The following is a 19056-nucleotide window of genomic DNA, read 5'->3' on the forward strand; positions in this document are numbered from 1 at the left end:
TTTTGACAAATTACCATACTATAGTTCAGTGGTATTCTCAAACTGATCACATAATATTATTAATAACAATGAAATTGTCTGAAAATGTAACTGACAGTCAGTAAGTTTACATTTTTTTTATCACACTGGTTCCTATGACATATATATACATGTAATAGCAAATAAATTGAGTTTCTTTCAGCCTGAACATACCTACGTTTCCTTATTTTGAACCCCTAACCATGCTATCTAAAATGATATGTATCTTTGATAAGCCATGGTTAGAATAAAACTCAAATGTTTTACTAGCCCAGGTAAAGATACAATACCCTTGTAACGTTAAAACAATTGGGCAAATTGGAGGCTTGTACTAACCACGGGCTGGAGGTATAGTGGTAAGTTCTAACCCTGGAAAATATCAGAGAGTGTAATATGAGTGTACATGTATGTAGCATAACAGAATTGAAACTAGGCTTTATGAATCAGTGTCATAGCCATTTCTATTACATTTCAATTAAAGCAGTTTATTCTACTGAACAATCTGAGCTTTTATTCTGATAATTCTCTCCACATTTGCAGATTCTTCTAAAACAGCATACTTTTGAGGCATCTCTTGACATTTGATATTTGGTGTTGATTCTGCAACAAAAAACACAATTTTATCACTTGGATCACCAATATTAACTTTCACAACTTAGTTTTTAACATGTCGCAACCAACCAAAACAGTCCCTAGCTATTCCAAAATCAGGAAAAAAAGTAACCAGTCTATACTTGATCTACCTCTATCTAATGAAACGCCGGTTTTACATAGCTTTTTGATTGTCTATTGTTACCAGTTACACACAAAATTATTGTCTGTGTACAACCACAAATTGAAGTATTTGAAGAGAGAAAAGAGACCTTACAGCATATGTGCTTTAGAAGGCGGCCTATACTCACAGACTCCAACAAGAGTTTCTTCTGGAGGGCTGCCATTTCTTTCTTCATAATCTGCTTCAGGTTATGCTGGAAAAATATATTTTCTTAATTGAGAATTGTTATGTGGTTGTGGGTTCATGAGAAAATAAAATGACAAAACACAATCAATGTCACCAATAATACAAATGACACATTACACAAGTCACTGAACATGACATTACATGCATAAACAGAATATTGGATCAGAATGACAACAGCCATTTTCATGATGCTACTGTAGTGGCTGGAAGCTGTCGGATACGCAGTCTTGGGAGATGAGTGCCATCACGAAAATGAGGTTGAACTAAAAGTTGCTCTCTAGTTACTTCGATGCAAAAATCAATATACATCTACTCACTGTCACATCAAAGACAGTATGTAAAGTGAGCAGAACGGCTCGTCATAGGTTTATCTGAACCAATTCCAACATGAACGTGTTTGTTACAACCCAGAGAAAGTCCTGACTATGCAAAACATTCCTGCCAGTTGAATATTGTATCTTTGCCTGGACTGGTATCCTCTCCAACACGGCAGCACAAGGCTTGTAGTGCAGTGATGATCACAAGTGCTCAAGAGCAGGTAATAAGGTATATGTTCTTGTCTCACACTCAGGGAAAAACTCCACACATTTCCATCATGTGACAAAACAGATAGAACTGCATAGCACACACACAAAAACAGCATCCTGATTTCCGAAGAGATAACGGTGTCAGTGCAGCCAGTTCCCTGTAGAAAGCGTGACATGACCGAAGCATTATCAAGTTGATCTCCATGATATCCGATGCATGTAAATAAGTCAGAAATGTCAAATCTCTGTCGATCGCACGAGTAAATATGTGGCTCAAGATACAGACAATTTTCATTCCCTTGATAGTGTCTTTCTTGAGGAGTAAAATTTCCTGGATCTGGATCGTTAATAAGTTGGCAATGTCCTAGAGCAACAGATTAAACAAACGTCGAGGAGAGAGACCGTTGATTCCATAAAGTTGGTAAGGGAGGGCGATGCCAATGACTTAATGTCTCCAAACCGACATCGTTAATCCAATCCAGGTCATGTGGAGATGAAAGAGTTAGTAAGTGAGCGACCATGGTTATGTTGATGTCAACCACCAAGGCTTGGACAGAAGTCGACATTGATTTGTGTATTGAAGTCAATTCTGGTGTTGCTCCAAGGTGGCGTGGCATTGTGGGTCTGATTTGGAAGATTTAGATTGGCCAGGGTGCATCAACGTAGACGAAGCTCCCAGCAGAAGAAGCAGGGGGTATCGTGATGATCCAAGACAATGTCTGGCGACACAGTAGAAACCCAAGGTTTAACAGGACTTACAGATCTGGGAGGTGCGACCTGCGCAGGAGTCCAAGAAAATGACAAGGAGAAAGGCGACCCACATGAGTGTCCATCAGAGATGAACATCTACAAAGAGGAGAGGAGAGTCGAAGCCCATCACGGTGATGGTGATCAGAGGGCTGCTACGGATGAGGAGAGCGGTAGTAATCAGCATGGGAGAGGTAGTCAGGATAAGACAAAGCATAAGGTACGGATCCAGGTTCAGGGGTAGCTCTCCGTGCCACGAGGGCGATCTCCATAATCGCTGTACCGAGAGTGATCCCAAGCGTGAAAGTCTGTTGAAGATGATGATAAGTGTAATAGCGGGAACGATCCCATTGACGACATTGATCTGCGTAACAGGACGGGAAGTGACACAAAGTTGACGAACGCTCAGCCGAGTCTGTACAATAGTCTTCCTGTGTTACGTGATGAATCTGTAGCGAGAAGTTTGATCCCCAACCATCGATCCCGAGAGCGATATAGTGAACAGGAATGACAATCCTCAGACTGTCAATCCCAAGGTGAACGATCCTATTCTTGGAACGGCGATCTGAGGTAGAAGCACAAGATTGATCTGTGCTCCATCAATCATTTGTAGAGGGTGAAACCATTCAACCAGTGTCAGAGGAGTGATCACCATCAAGAGACTAAAGACCACCAGTAGCGGAGAATCTAGGAGCTGAGGCAGCCTTGGACAAATCGACAGAAGGAAGAACCTTGCAAACAGTTGATGTAGCTGGTGTTATTGAAATAGACTGTTGAGCCGACACAGCATGTGGATTCAGAATGGTGGTTTCATTGTAACGCAGAAGGGGAGAATAAATGACCTACAACTGACGGCCGGGGAATCCTTGGAGGGTCAAAGGTTGATACCGTCGAGGCTGGAGTAGACGAACTCTCATTGACCTAACTCCGTAGGAGCAGGTTGCTCTAACGTCAGCGTGGTAATGAGCGCACCAGTATCAGATAGCTGGTTTGTTATGGCGGGAACTTCATCAGTATGGAAACTATCCGATACACTATCATCTACTACAGATAAACAACAAAGAAATAAAATACAAGGGTGGTATGGTAGACAAATGCGTTTTAATGGCTGTTACGGTGGAGGACATAGTCAACTCGGTAAAACGTTGGGCTTCCTAGTAGAGGAAGGCACGTGTCCAACATCCTGAGATTTAGACTGTCAATAAACCTTATGCTACGGCATTTGTGTAGGTAATATGGAAGGCTCACTCAGAGGGGTGAGAAGACTGGGAACATCTACGGTCCTTACAAAGATGACCACGACAGTCACACCAAAGGTTGTGAGGGTCCGCCAAGGAAAAGTACATCTGCAAGTTACACAGGCCGGGTGTTCATCTTGGCTGTTCCCATTTTCTTCAATACAGGGTTAGAAACTAACAGTTTTCGTCCACTAGTCCTCATAATGATAACATACAGCAAAACCCTTTAAAAGGGCACATTTCTACTAGTCCTTATGATACCTTTACCATTGGGCAGTTTGGCAAGGACTATAGGACTAGTGCCAATTTCAAACACTGCAATATGTAACAAAGGTGTTATTACCAAGGAGGAGGTAAAACATACGTATCCTCTATTTAATATTTATTATAAAACACGTCTCCACAATGTGTCGCAATAAGAAAGAGAATGATGTGGCAGGGATAGTCATGCGATCATATCATGTAGGGCGCTATGCACAGGATTACAGTTTGTGAACCATTTGCTTGGGTGGTGACGACGGTGATGCTGGAATGTGTTAGAGTGATTTGTTTTTTGAAGCTGGAAACCTTGTTCAAGCATGTTTCCACATAGGATCAAAAGAAGGAAGAAATGCATAGTGTGTGGGTGTTTGAACATTTCTGATAGAGGAACAACACTGATATTTGAATCAACTACACATAAGTTAGATTAGAGTAGATGTGGAAAATATCAAGGTTTAGTAAATCTTACAAAGGATAGAGACAACACACTTTTCTGTATGCTAACATGAGACTTTTGTCAAGGTGACATAAAAATCGAAGAATACAAAGATTCAGCAAATCTAATGAAACACTATACCTGTTGGCTCTGAGCTTTAACCTCCGATTCTTTGAGGTTGTCATCAAGTGTTGAGTGCAGCAGCTTCAGGTTTCTTAATCTGCAAATTACAACAGCATAAAGATAAGATGTATCTGTTTACATTACAGCTTTCATAACTGAAGCTGATATTGATTCATCATAGTGACCTAAGGCATTTATAGATCAATTTGTTTGTAAAAAGTGATGGCCATTTTGTTGTGAGTTCAGCACCCAATATGTTTACATGGGCAGGGTAACAATTTAATTTATTTTGCCATATTCAAAGGAACTGACAATTTCCTTTTTGCATCCCACACACTAACATTACCTGACACTTATTTATATTCTGAATGGATAAGTGATAGTTCAACTACAAGATAGGGTCATAGTATAGCCTTCAAATGCCAATAAACCGAGGAATCACAAAACCATGAGACCTATTTTTTCTTATAGAAAATACAGGACATAATAAGTACTGCTGTGATATTGTGACCTCACTTAGCATATATAAGAATCAGGCTTTAAATATTTGGTTCATACATTCAGTCCCAAAAGTACTAAGCATGACTGATTACAAAACATGTTACTCAATAGTCAAAATAATAATGATCTTCTAGTACCTTATTTCCTGTGAAACTTTGTGCTTCTCCATAGCCTGCAACTGTTCTTGACAGAATATCTAAAATGTCGAATAAATGGGGTTTAACCAGATGCAAAATATTGCATCCCTACATGCATCCCTACAATTGAGCATGGACACAAATAATTTACATTTACAAGTTCCACAGGACCCAAAAGTGTATGGTGTTTGAATTATTTAATTGATTAAAATAGTAGATTGCATTTACATATAACAGACATTTCCATTGCAATAAAAAAATAGACTAAAAGTTTAGGCGTCAGTGGATGATTTTCTTATATCTAACATTGGAATCCACATCTATTATGCAAATATCCTCTATTACGAGGATATGCAATAATACTACTGGAAACCAAGTGAAGCATGACACATCTTGCCAGCTTGTGATCCCCCATGTTCTTACCTTGGACCCTCCAAGTATATTTATACGTTGAGTTTGATACTTGCACTTAAAAAATGATAGACCTGAGTAAATCCCTGACATAAATCACTAGTACTGGAGCAATTGATTAATTAATTGGTCAATAACTATCAAACTATGATATTTATAAACTTATCTGATAGAGAACAGTATGTCTAGGAATTTAAAAACATAGGATATATGATGATTAACATGAGTGCAATAGTTTTAATACACTTGTTTTCATTACAAAGTTGACATTGATAATACTTGATACAGTGACTGAAATTAAGCATGAGTCAAATTAAAGTGTCCTGTCATAAGCCTTATCTTAAAACCTAGATTCAAATATACAGGAGCGAAGCTCAAGGACCCCAGGATATCATCTCAGTTAACTGGACTTTGGCTCTTTGTATCAGTCTAAAGCTGCAAAGGTTTGTGCAGATGTCAAACCCCACTTACTTCAGCAATTATAATTATTTTAATATGAGAATTAAAATGATTTCAATTGTATAATGATTGATGTGATATCTTTGATCTTGATATGAGCATTCAGAACAATAACCGCCACTACAAAGACTCATGTATATGGACAGACCTATTAAATAATTAATAGAATAGGCAATGTTTATTTAGTTATCAAAGAAAACAGATGTTTATATCAACACTAGTCATTTGTTACAATTAAAGAACTATAACAACATGATGGCAAGAATGATTTTCCTTTAAACGTCTGGTGTACCACATAATCTCCTTGTACTTTTTCATAGCATCACTGATTGCTTTCTATTTTTTATTAACAAAGTGCTTTACACAGTGCTTTCTGGCATTTAAAAAAGAATAAAAAAACTGTGTTTGGGGAAAGCAACTATTTTGCACAATAGATGAGATTAACATAGCATTAACAATTCATGGGTGATGGAAACACTGAAGATGTGACCTGGAATCCAACTAACTGTATCAGACAGCAAACATACAGCTGCCTTCAGCGAGGCCATTTTAATAAAACTTACTAATGATTTTTCTTCTGTATTCTTCAATGCAGTTACATCTGCTTCAAGGGAGAGTAGTTCTTCAAGCATCTTGTCATTGAAGTGTTCAAGTGCTCTACCCCTACAGAAAACAAAACACAATAGTATGAAAGCAAATGTCATGAAATGCATCATATCATTTTCTTTCTCTTGCCTTCCAAAACAGTAAATACTGCAATATGTTAATGTAGCTTGCTAGGCGTATTTCAACTTAGTACTTGATTAAATGCTAAAATAGTAATCCAGGGTCAAGCTTAAAAATAACCTCATTACTTAAAAAATATAACACATCAAGTCGCCGTAAGGAAAACAATCATGAAAAGGCCAAAAGATTTAAGCAACAATAAAATAATACTAACATAGTAACAAAATCCTGCACACAATAAAATAAAAACCCAGTCTGTTCTCACAAACTGTTTTGCAGAAAATAGATACTTGGGGTTCTATTATTTTGTTTTGATAAATTATGCTAATTGGAGGTCAGAAGTCTTATTTATTGCCTACATAACAGAGAATAATGTTTTCTTGTTGGACCTACAGGCCTACTCACCTGTCTTGGCTTTCAGATGTCCAGATATTATAGATGAGTTTCTGAGTATTTCGTAGTGCCCCTCTGGTGAGCTCAGTTAGCTGCTGATGTTTAACCTGTATTCAAAAACATTCATCGTTAATGTTAGTGTACTGGGATGAATGGCCAGATGACACACCAAGAACTTGAATCACTGAGATATTTGTCCATTCTAGGTCAGCCTGTACTCTATTCCAATTATAAACAGCTAAATAATATATGCTTGGTACATTGTGACTTATCACAATTAAACAAGAGTCATCCGAAGATGACATATCCCCCTGACGTGTGTGTACATTCAAATGTATTTAGATTGGCAAGGAAATCTTTTTCCTTGATGCCAAAACCAGAAATATAATGAAGGTTATTAAATATTAGTTCAAGTAGCTCACTTTCTGATGATCTCATGAAATTGTAATAACAATAACTTCGCAGATTCGCATATGAATAGCTCTGTAGTAGCCTCATGACACAAAGGCATAAAGAGAATGTACTAGGTTATGTAGCTCACATCATATATAGTACATGTATATGATATCGGTAAATAGTACACCTTAGAATTATATGTCAGGGGCTACAAATTAAAAAAGATTAAAATCTATAAATAACAAACTGCACTACTAGTGAACATGATTGATATGTGCATAAAGTTTGGTGAATCTCTGTCGCATGAGTTAGAAGATATGCTCCATCAATTTTCAATGTAAATTGAAAAAAGAAAAAAAGAGAAAAATTTGTTAATAGCAAAGGCACCACTACATAACCTGCTTGATAGGTGTAAAAACTTTTGAGAAGCTAAGTTGTATGGTTCAGGAGATATGGTCCGGACAAGAGCACTACCTTCAAATTTCCCAAGTTCATCATATTTCCATGGAAACAACAAAAATATAAAATTCTAAAAATCTCTAAATAGCAAAAGGCACTTCTACTGAGCCTGATTGTTAAGTGTACCAAGTTTTGTGAAGCTAGGTTGTACGGTTTAGGAAATATGCTCCGGACAAGAGCAGTACCCTCAAATTTCCTAAGTTCATCATATTTCCATGGAAACGACAAAAATTTAAAATTCTAAAAATCTCTAAATAGCAAAAGGCACTACTACTGAGCCTGATTGGTAAGTGTGACAAGTTTTGTGAAGCTAGGTTGTACGGTTTAGGAAATATGCTCCGAACAAACAATGATTACCGCCGGCCGGCCGGACAGACATATTGATGGCTATACCCCCCCATCATTATATGTCGGGGGGATGAAAATTACATAGTGATACATAAAACTGACCATATGACTGATGATAAATTATATACTAACAAGACCCATAAGCTAACATACCTTCAGTTGTTTCTGCATGTCCATTCCAAATGACTGTATGTAAGTTGAAATGCCTGTATTTATTCCTCTGTCACTGTTAAGATCCATCACCAAGTCTAGTTCACCATATTGTGTAGAAGACTCATCCTCAGTTTGCTGGTATGGAGGGTATCTAGGTGGAACTGGTGTCAGACGGGACTTCACAAGGGTCTCTGCTTTCTTAGAAGGTAGTCTCTTTAGAATATTTTCTTCCTCATCTTGTACTATTGGTGAATTGTCTATAGAAGCAGGTTCTTTAAAAAGAAAAAACAAAACGATTCACACATGAATATGAAACTGAGATGATTAATTACTATAAATAAGAAAATTATTTCCAGTTATTGAAAACAACACATGCATGATGCTGTTTTGGGGTGATCCTCATCCTTTTATTCTATAGAGAAGTTTTCTGCCACTTTTGGTTGTTTAGGTGCTTAAAATTCAGTTTATTACTGCATCATTGAAGTGTCGCAACTTGCATTATTAAAAAAGTTATTCAAATGTTATTGCATAATTTTTTAAGAGTATATATCAAATTCTACAATACATTTCACTGATAAATGCGAAGTACCTGGTAAATCTTTCCTAAATAATTTCCTTGGGCAGAAACTTCTCTCATCATCACTGTGGGGATCCGATTCAGAAGACAACATGCCATCACTTTCGCTCTCATCCAGTATCTCTAGATGCTTCACATAATGGTTAAGGCAAAAGTACAGAAAGAGTGAAGTGAATTTGGGACCAGTTCAAAAGTTAGATGTTGGATAAAATACTTAATCCCCTACACCCCTAAAAACTTTATTCTGAAAATGTTGAATTCCCGAGATTGGTGGCCCATTTTATCATGCATTCTCGTGCTTTGCCCTGCCTTTTTAGAGCGTTTACTGTCTGTTGCATATTTACTTGGTGTTGAAAATCATTTATAGGGCTTTTATAAATCAAATCTGTCATTCATATTGGTATGCACTGCACTAGATTTTCCACTATTGCCAGCAACAATAAAAATGTACCTTATGGAAAGACTGGATGTATTTAGTGACAACTCCTAACAGCATATGAATAAAATAGAATTAGTTTTTGTCATAGTTACCATATCAAATATTGAGAAATCAGGTAAGGTGATTTTTAGATGGAAAACTTGCAGAGCCATTAACTTATTTTATTCCATTTTTTAAAGGATACTGCATACTTCCGTTTGAGAGCAGATCGACGTGGACGCACAGTAGATGATGGACCTCAAAGAATGAAAGAAACTAAGAGTCTTAATACAATTAATTACACGCAGAACAATCAAACAGAACAAAGCATGGGAGGAAGCATTGTGTAGCTTTGTTCAGAAACCTTGTTATATTTGGTGTGCTTTTAAAATTTGAAACAAGAAGGCAAGAGTCATCTATTTCCTCCACCATCCTTGCATGCCTACAATTGTAAATCAATAGTCCTAATGAGTTTGATACATTCACAAGTTTCATGGAAGAATTGGCACCAGCTGAAAAGCCTAACCTAATTTGAACATGTTGCCATGGAAATGCAAAAGATAAAAATGAAAAACATTTCCAAACATCAAAGGCACTAGTTCAGCATTTGCCTGATGTCTATACAAAGTCTAAAAAAAATGGAAAATTAATAAAAACATTTTTTTTCTTTTGACTGCACCCCTCCATATGACGAGGATGATATGTACTAAGTTTGAGAAGAATCCACTGAATAGTTTAAGAGAAATCACGCGGACAAAGTTTTCGGACGGACGTTAGGGTTTGAAAATTCATAAAAAAATGGAAAATAAATAAAAACAATTTTTTTCTTTTGACTGCACCCCTCCATATGACACAGATTATATGTACTAAGTTTGAGATGAATAGTTTAAGAGAACTCGCGCGGACAAAGTTTTTGGACAGACGGATGGACGGAACCTTGGTATAACTATATACCAGGGGTATAACAAAAGACCATAACATTACTTTGTACAATACTAATTTTCAAACTTGATACCATATTCATCACTTAATGGCACATTCAAAATTCAGCTCCAGTGGTTTCAAAATAAATGACAGTACTGTGTACCATGATCAAAAGACCAAACAAAGGCCGTTACTCCGTAAAATAATATATTCCAGATGTTGGGTTTTGAACTCAGTCAACATATGTATCTCTTATTGATGTATGAAAAAGGACATGCTTGTATCCTTAGCAGTTTCTGAAAAGACACGTGCCCCTTGAAGATGGATGGACAAACAGGTGAAAAAAGAAATTTAAACAAGACAAAAAGTGGAGACTTCGACTCTAACATGTGAAAAAAGAAATACTTCTCAGAAAATCTGCTTATCGAAATCAAACTTTGCACTGCACCTCTCCTATTGGTATAGAAACTGTATCCCTAATTGGAAAGGAATCCATGAAGTATTTTTTAAGTAATAGGTCACACCAATGTTGAAGTAAAAACATGTTCTAAGTTCAAAACATGAAGAAATTCATATTTTTTAGAAAATACACATATCAAAATTAAACTATGCACTCACCTCTTCTATTATCATGAAAACTATTCCCTAAATTTGAAATGAATCCATGAAGTAGTTTTCTAGTTATAGGTTTCAAAAATGTTACAGTAAAAACATTTTTTCAGAAAATCCAAATATTGAAAACAAACTGCACCTCTCCTATTGGGATAGAAACTGTACTCCCAATTGGAAAAGGATCCAAGAAGTAGTTTTCAAGTTATAGGTCGCACAAATTTTGAAGTAAACGTTTTTCACAAGTTCACAACATGAAAAAACGTCATATTTTTCAGAAATAGTCATGTCAAAATGAAACTTTGCACTGCATCTCTTCTAGTAGTAAAGACAGTGTTCCCTAAATTTGAAAAGATTCCATGCTGTAGTTTTCAAGTTATAGGTCGCACAAACGTTACAGTTAAAAAATTCAACTAAAAAAAAGGAAAAAAAAAACCCAGCTGTTTTTTTCTTCAGAAAATGCAAATATTGAAATCAAACTTTGCACTGCACCTCTCCTATAGGTATAAAATGTGTTCACCATGTTTGAGAAGAATCTATTTAGTAGTTTTTAATTTATAGGTCATACAAAAAATGTCCTCAGAAGGAAGGATGGAATTCCTTGGTATAACAATATATCCCCGCAGGTGTTTACACAAGCTGATCAAGCTTTTGTAACAATCACCAACTGTGTATGACAGCATCTTTGTTCTTGGAAATCTTGACCCAACATATCTCATTTGAATATGCCTTATTGTTCTGCTATTTATTTCATGATAGTTAGATTAAATGTAAAGTAGTTGAAGTTAAGTTTATGAAATCAGCAAATGATATTCAATCGAACTGTTATTGCCTCATACTATATCATGGAATTCTAAGTCTACAGTCTTAGTTTTATCATTTGCTGATTATCCCGCGATATGCCAAGGACAGGCACGGGCCACCGAGCCGTGGATGCCCGTGCCTATAATAAAAACACAAGATGAGATTGGATTAAATGGCCGAGGGTGTGCAGGTACTAGTGGGCTACTAAGCTGCTAGTTGGGTATACCAAAATGCTACCGTTGCCATGGCCACTAGCGTGGCCAACGGCGATTCGCAGTTAGCTCTGCTGGCCTGAGACTGCTACCGCTGTCCGGCCCCCACGGTAGCATATTTAAACGCTACCATTGCTTGGTAACTACCGCCGCGGACCAAACTGTCAGCTACAGCTTGACAAGACGACTTCCGCCACCGGGCCCATATACGTGGCAATTGTTCTCCCCAACGTATGTTATTTTACGATTCCCCGGCTGAAAAGTCGGGAAAGACAAGGTTCCCACTGAGAAGTAGGTAACCCCGGAAAGGTTCCCACTGAAAAGCAGGTAGCCTTAAGCACGAGTATTAATTTGGAAGTTAATTTGATACTAGCAGTGTAGCCCACAAGGACCCCGCCACAAAGCACCAGAGTGCTAATTCTAAGTCTACAGTCTTAGTTTTATCATTTGCTGATTAGTTTCTATTGTTATCATTTTTACAGAGACAGGCGTAAATTTTTCTCTTGACTGGCATGAATAATCCCCAAGTTCCACTGCACTAAGTCATCATGCCAAAGTTACAATGCTCTTAACCCCAATGCAGATTCTTCAGAATTTGAAATGGTTTTGTTAGAAGAATGTCAAAGAACACATGTGTGCTCTTTCACTGCATGCTGCTAGACATCTTTCAAAGGTTTTAAGTTCATCCCTTCAACAAGTTCAGAGAAAGAAATCAAAAGATAATGGATGGCTAACATGCTATACTAAAAAATCACTTGGACCTTCTGTCAAAATTATTGTAACCTAATTCTTACATTCCTTTCAGGACAATCAGTACTTCACTGTGAATAACATATCTTCTTGGTTATAATGATACAGAATTAAGGTGATTAATCACCTCTCTTTTACAAAATATTTCTTACTGTTATAGATTCTTGGAAACAATACCTGATGTTATCATTTTGTCTGCACACCGGCTACGAAGTTTAGGCACGCTTTCATGGTCTTTGAGTGGAAGAGAATATTCTTTCTGCAAAAGCAAATATTGGTCTGAAGTATGTTGTAGCAGATATTTTAAAATTATCTATCTGATTAGAATCATGGTTCACAAATGTGATTGTGACTTCATAATTAAATGCAGAGTTTCTTGAAGTAAGACATTATCAATCTTCCAGTTACATGAAACTTACATAGACCTCTAACTGTTGAGTAATGGCAACATCAGCTGTATCCGATTCAGTTCTATCCTCTGTAAAATAAGCACATTTGTTTAGATGATTAAGAAACATGATTACATAAAGTAATTCCTTAACTGGTCTCGAATTCTGTGACAAATGTCAATGATACCACTGCTAGGCCTACAGCAAGTCAGCTTCATCAAGATATCACAAGATTAAAAAAGCCTTCATGAATGTCAAATGATGGTGGCCTAGAAATAATTGAGTCTGGACCAGACAAGCCTGAGATTGACATGAGCTATGTTTTGTTTGTTTGTTTGTTTGTTGTTTAATGCCACACTTAGCAATATTCCTATATGACGGCCTGAAAAATAAATGCGTATGGACCAGAAAACGTGTCAGAAAACTCAAATTTCAAACCTGCCGTGTGATCAGCAAGAAAGGTGACAACTTCAGATTAGAGTTACTTCCCTTTGGTTTGTGTCGCCAATACTTCATTAATTTCTATTACATTGATTAATATAATTATCAAGTCTTATAGTTGTCTTAAACAACTACTGCAACAACTACTGCAATAGTTAGAATAGCCCCAATAGTCACCCATAGTAAAGTGTTGATATGTCAAATTTATATTTCACAGCAAAACCAGACTAGTGAAATTCAAGGACTTCTTTTTTATTTTAAAACCAAAAGCTAAAAGGTTTTATTTATTGGAAAAGTAAAATCAAATTCAGGTTTTTTTTCAAGACAGCTAATGAAATCAAGGATTGTTCAAGCCCTGTGTGAACACTGAGCAATCACTTATGCACATCAAGTAGAAAGTATTATTCAGTGCATGAACATGGCTACGCAGCATCCCTAGGAAGAAAGCTTAGCCCAGCATTGATGGTAAATGTTTAGATTTTCAGATTGTTGTGTTTCCTGTGTTAATGTTTAGATGGTCTTTCTATATAAATGAGCGAGTTGTGATAACAGAATGCTATAAAAGGTAAGTATAGTTGTATCAACTGTAGCTATCAGCTAACTGGTCTCACAACAGCTTTATCCTTAGTCATGTGACCTAAACTACTGGTTACATCCTTGACCTGACAGGTGGAACTTACAGTCCATTCACCAAAACTCAAAGCAAGATAGGAATGGATGAAAATCCACTGCATATGATACAGGTATCTAATGATCTATTTAAACAACCAACCTTCATCAGACCAATGGAAACTGGAAGGTGTTTTGGGGGTCTTTGGTGTGGCAAGGAACTTAACATCAAGTGGACTGTACCGTCTCTTTGAGCTAGGTATCTTAGGTGTCCCTCTTTGTAAAAGTTTTGGAGTTATTGCTGAATGAAGGAGAGTGGACACTTTTGTGAGTTCACCTTTTGCAGATCTTGCTGAAGCTTCAGAATCCTGTTGAAAAGAAATATTCAAGCAATACTGAAGCAAAATAGTTACGTTCAATTGAAGACACTGGCATTAATGTTACTCACATAGTAGATGCAATAAGTAATTAATATTGTCAGGACTTATTTATCCACACTATTGTCTGAAAGTTTATTTTCAAACCTGTGACAAAATTAGATCCTCCTCCTCTCTCCTTATGAGGACAATGTCATCATCACTGTCACCACCATTATCATCTTCGTTGCCATCTTCTTCATCTCTATCCTCATCCTCACTATCCATGTCAGCAAGCCTACATTTTCTCTCTTTCATGATAGGTTTTCTCTTGTACGTTTTCTGACTTTTCTTTCTCTTGGCAGTTGATCGCTTAGCTATCCAACTTAGTTCACTTCTAAAAAAACAAGAAAACAGCGTTATGACTATCCCCCGCCATGAGGCACATTAGAAGTTTCTACTGTCTGGACAATGTCAGAGCATAGGAAAATATGTTCGTATACAAACCATGATACAATGCATTAACTTTAAGATAATCCCATCACTGAATTCCTACAAATGTCAATCCCAATCCCCATGGAACAATGCAGGGTCAATAGTTTGTAAGCAGAAACCCTTTCCTAAAAAGGTCTTATGACCATTGTCCACTAACTTTTACTGAAAACATTCATATAATGCATTAAAGTAAGAAGCTAAATTTGTTTTTTGTACAACTCACTTCAAATCGTTTACTATTGAACAGTTGTGCTGTCGAAATTCCTCATCTGAGCATTCAGTCACCTGTGGATGTATACATATGTACATGTTTTTAAACATTCATGAATGTTCCCCACTTGTGTATTCAATGATCCCTTGCCTACTTTTAATGAACAAAACTTAAATACACACGCTCAAGACTAAAGTTTGCAGGATATAAACTCTGCAAAGAAAGAAACAACAACAAAACAAAACAAAAACAACAAACAACAGCAACAAACAAAACACAACAACAACATAAATATCTGACAGACCAACAAGAAAACAGCGTTATCACGCATGGGGCTCATGAAAACTTTGTTTGTTTATATAGTTATGAATATAAATTATGAAAAAAAGTCCTAAAAGCCATAAGAGATTGGCACTAGGGTCGCTTTATGTCATCAGAAAAAATAATTTATTGCACTAACTCTCTAACTCTTGATAAGTGTCTCTTGGATAAGGTTACCTTAGCAGTTTCTGAGAAAACTTGTTCCCATGTCAGACACTATGCACTTTGCAAAATAACATGGGCAGTAACCCAGGGGCAGTAACTGTGTATGCTCAAAATCTAAAAACATGAAGCAAGGGAAGTAACTCTGGAAAAACATAATTTACGACACCAATTTTCGGACTCCGTTTTGACAAGTATCTCTAAGACAAGAATGCATGCTTTCATTCATGCAACTTTCTGAGAAAACATGTCCCCATTGCATACTCTATGCACTTAGTTGAAAAGCACAGAGCAAGGACCATAACTCTGTGAAAAATGACTTTAAGACACAAATTTTCGAACTCATGACCAGTAATATCAGCGTGTGAATTTAATTTCTCTAACTTAAATAGTCTTTGAGAACATTTGTCCACTTTCAGAAGCAGACAGACATACATAAAGACGGAAGGAAGTACAAACTCTGTTCCTATACCATCGCCCCACTTCGTGATGGGGATTGGTAATTTCTGCATTGATTGGGAAAAGATGGAAACATCGCGAAAACACAACCATGTGAGAGCCTGGCACCAAAACACACCAACATGACATGTACGTGCAACATCACTTGTTGGGTTTTCATTTACATGTCATCACAATCTTTCAGCAAGTGAACGGCAAAAACATACCATGACTCGGGGTGGCCCAATGCAACAACGCCATTGGCCGACTGCAAACAAGAGAATCATCTTCCGCTGTAGCACGGATTTTCCACACAGCACCAAGCACAATTACAAGACTGTGGAACCATTATCAGATACACGGGACAACACATGACCTTCCCAGATCCGGTCGCCCACATATCACTACTAGAGCACAGGACAGATTCAAACAGCTACGTCACTTACATGAAAGAACAACCATGGCCACCCCTACAACTACGGCAATACCAAGATTGTGTAGGATATCAGCTCAGACAGTGAGGAACCTTTAACTCGCTGAAGGTATTTGTACTAGACGACCAGTTCGAGGTGTCATTTTGACAGACCTGCATCATTGGTTGTGCCATCATTGGTGTCAAGATCACAGTGAATGGCCACAACTGCGATGGAGACTAGTTTGATTTAGTGACGAGTCACATTTTATGCTTCGCTGTGCAGATGGTAGACGTCGTGTTTACAGGTGTTGCGGGGAATGTTATTCACGAAATTGCATACAGGAAGAAGACTGATTTGGGGGTGGTAGTGTAATGATGTGGGCAGCCCTCCTACACTGGTAGAACAGTCTTGGTGCAAGTTCTTGAACACGTCCTTCCCATTATGCAACAAGCAAACGTCATTTTCCAACAAGACAATGCTCGACCTCACATGGCAAGACAGGACAAAAGCCTTTTTCAGGAATCACAACATCCAGGTCCTGCCATGGCCCTTTAGGTCAAACATTTATGGGATGCACTAAATCAACGACTGCGAGCATGTCAGCAACAACCACAGAACCACTGACAGTTGGCATAAGCACTGCAGGCAGAGTGGGTGAACATTCCCTATGCCACAATTTGGGATCTGACTGCTTCCATGGGATGATGATGACAGTCACTTTTGGTCTCTAATGGTGGCCATACAAGGATGTACTTCAATCTACTGTTCCATGTTTGCCATATGGAACCTGGGTCAATGACAATGATGTGTGCCAATTTTGAAATCAATTTTGTGTTTCTCTTTTCGCAAAGTATGTGTCAAATTAGGGTAAATTTCCTATGTTCCTGGTGCAGGTTTTTATAATGAATCATTACCTTTTGTTGTAAGCTTGTCTTGGGTTCCACATCACTGTAAATAGGAAATTAGTCAATCTATATTACAATGTCAAATGGGACATGCAAACATTAAAACCCTTAAATAGAATTTCAAACTCACAACTATGATGTTAACACAATAGCTTGTCAGACTGGGCCAATAAACAAAGCCACAAACATTGACAGAATTCTATATGTGCATCAGTCTGGTCAAGACATTTTGAATCTAGAATCCACAGAATAAGTAGATTTTATTCTTAACATATAGGCTATCATAAGGTAAGCGTATTAGATTAAAACCGCCTCCGTGGTCTAGTGGTAGAGCGTCCGCCCGGAGAGTGGAAGGTCCGGGGTTCGATCCTCGGCCGCGTCATACCAAAAGACGTTAAAAGATGGTACTTGTTGTAACCCTGTCTGGCGCTCGGCAATAAGGGGATAAAACAAGGACAAGTCAGCTCGGAGTCAGTATACTGTGTCTGAGTGGGATATTCATGTCAAACTGCGGCATGGTATCTCAGTGAGCTAGCACTATAAATCGGCATCAGTCCGGACTAGTACAAGCAGCCACACAAACACATACACGTACATGCACGTCGCTATATAAGTGCAATAATCTTGGACGCGACGTTAAACCCCATTTCACCTCACCTATTAGATTAAAAGAAATATTTTACACAATTGGAGCATAATACAATGTAAATATATGTATGAAGACTTGCCACTGATTCAACTTCTTGTCCAAGTCTTCTATTTCTAAGGAAGACTGCTCAACTAGTGACTACAAATTGCAAAGAAGAGAAACAGTCAACAATTTCTTCAGAATACCACAGTTTCTGATGAATAACTAATGTACTCTGAGTAATGATGCTCATATGCAAAATTACACTGTTTTCTTTCGAGAACCAATCTTTAAAATTTTCTTTACAAATGAATAGACTTATTTGATACAAACTGTTATCAGTCAAAGAAATAATCACTGTTATGTGATATGAAGGTTAATGAGTCAATTAAACACATTTATATTTCAGTAAGCCACACAAATGCACATACGCACAGTGAATACTGCACTATACAAATGTATAATATTATTATCATTATTATTATTAATTGAGATGAATCAGAAATTTTACTCACCTCACAAATTGCTGAGAAGTTTTCAACAACAACAGCATTAGAGGTACCATTTTCATATCTGTCTGAACTGTTGCAGGAAAAAATGTACATAGTTATGATAAATCAGTTTATCTTCTCCAAATATACATGACACATACTAACAGGTTAATTTGACACTGAGTGGTTGTCATAAAAAATGTCTGATAGACTTTTAAAAAAAAATTAGTCATGATACAGCAGAAAGTAAAGAAATGTCCAAATATTATTTGTCTCCAGCAAAACTACTGCACCTTATTTTTCAAAGAATACATACAAACATACAGATTGTCATCTAAACTGTACTAAAGACCTCTTTCAAAGCCATAATGTTAGTCATAACATATTAGCACGAACTGGGAAATGGTTAATTACCGGTATAACTTGGGACTATTTACAGACACTTGCTGCAGACTTGGGGCCATATATGGGCCTGAGTAGGTCTAGATAAATTCCAGTAAATGTTGATAAATTCATCAAAATGCCCAAATGCCACATGCCAGATCCATCAAAATCACTGGATGTATTTTCTTCCAAGCTATCTAAGATATTTGTGATAAACCAAAC

At 37.2% G+C, this 19056-nt stretch overlaps 1 protein-coding gene across 1 annotated transcript in view; it reads right to left on the reverse strand.

Annotated features, from left to right (window-relative positions):
• Positions 1–543: 543 nt before the first annotated feature.
• The window catches only part of LOC139480188 (synaptonemal complex protein 2-like), a 54128-nt gene continuing 35615 nt past the window's right edge, over positions 544–19056 (reverse strand). Inside the window, exons 23-39 of the mRNA XM_071263219.1 lie at positions 18475–18541; positions 18060–18118; positions 17341–17374; positions 15102–15163; positions 14552–14780; positions 14191–14395; positions 13008–13066; positions 12766–12847; positions 9495–9547; positions 8884–9001; positions 8295–8566; positions 6951–7045; positions 6383–6482; positions 4950–5008; positions 4330–4408; positions 921–986; positions 544–618 (exon numbers count right to left, since the gene is read on the reverse strand). Coding sequence (XP_071119320.1) covers positions 565–618; positions 921–986; positions 4330–4408; positions 4950–5008; positions 6383–6482; positions 6951–7045; positions 8295–8566; positions 8884–9001; positions 9495–9547; positions 12766–12847; positions 13008–13066; positions 14191–14395; positions 14552–14780; positions 15102–15163; positions 17341–17374; positions 18060–18118; positions 18475–18541 — 1693 coding nt within the window. The 3' untranslated portion in view covers positions 544–564. The remainder of the gene's footprint in view (positions 619–920; positions 987–4329; positions 4409–4949; positions 5009–6382; positions 6483–6950; positions 7046–8294; positions 8567–8883; positions 9002–9494; positions 9548–12765; positions 12848–13007; positions 13067–14190; positions 14396–14551; positions 14781–15101; positions 15164–17340; positions 17375–18059; positions 18119–18474; positions 18542–19056) is intronic.

This window comes from Haliotis cracherodii, unplaced genomic scaffold (genome assembly GCF_022045235.1).
Source record: "Haliotis cracherodii isolate W230 unplaced genomic scaffold, xgHalCrac1.p SCAF_4, whole genome shotgun sequence".
Lineage (NCBI taxonomy): Eukaryota > Metazoa > Mollusca > Gastropoda > Lepetellida > Haliotidae > Haliotis > Haliotis cracherodii.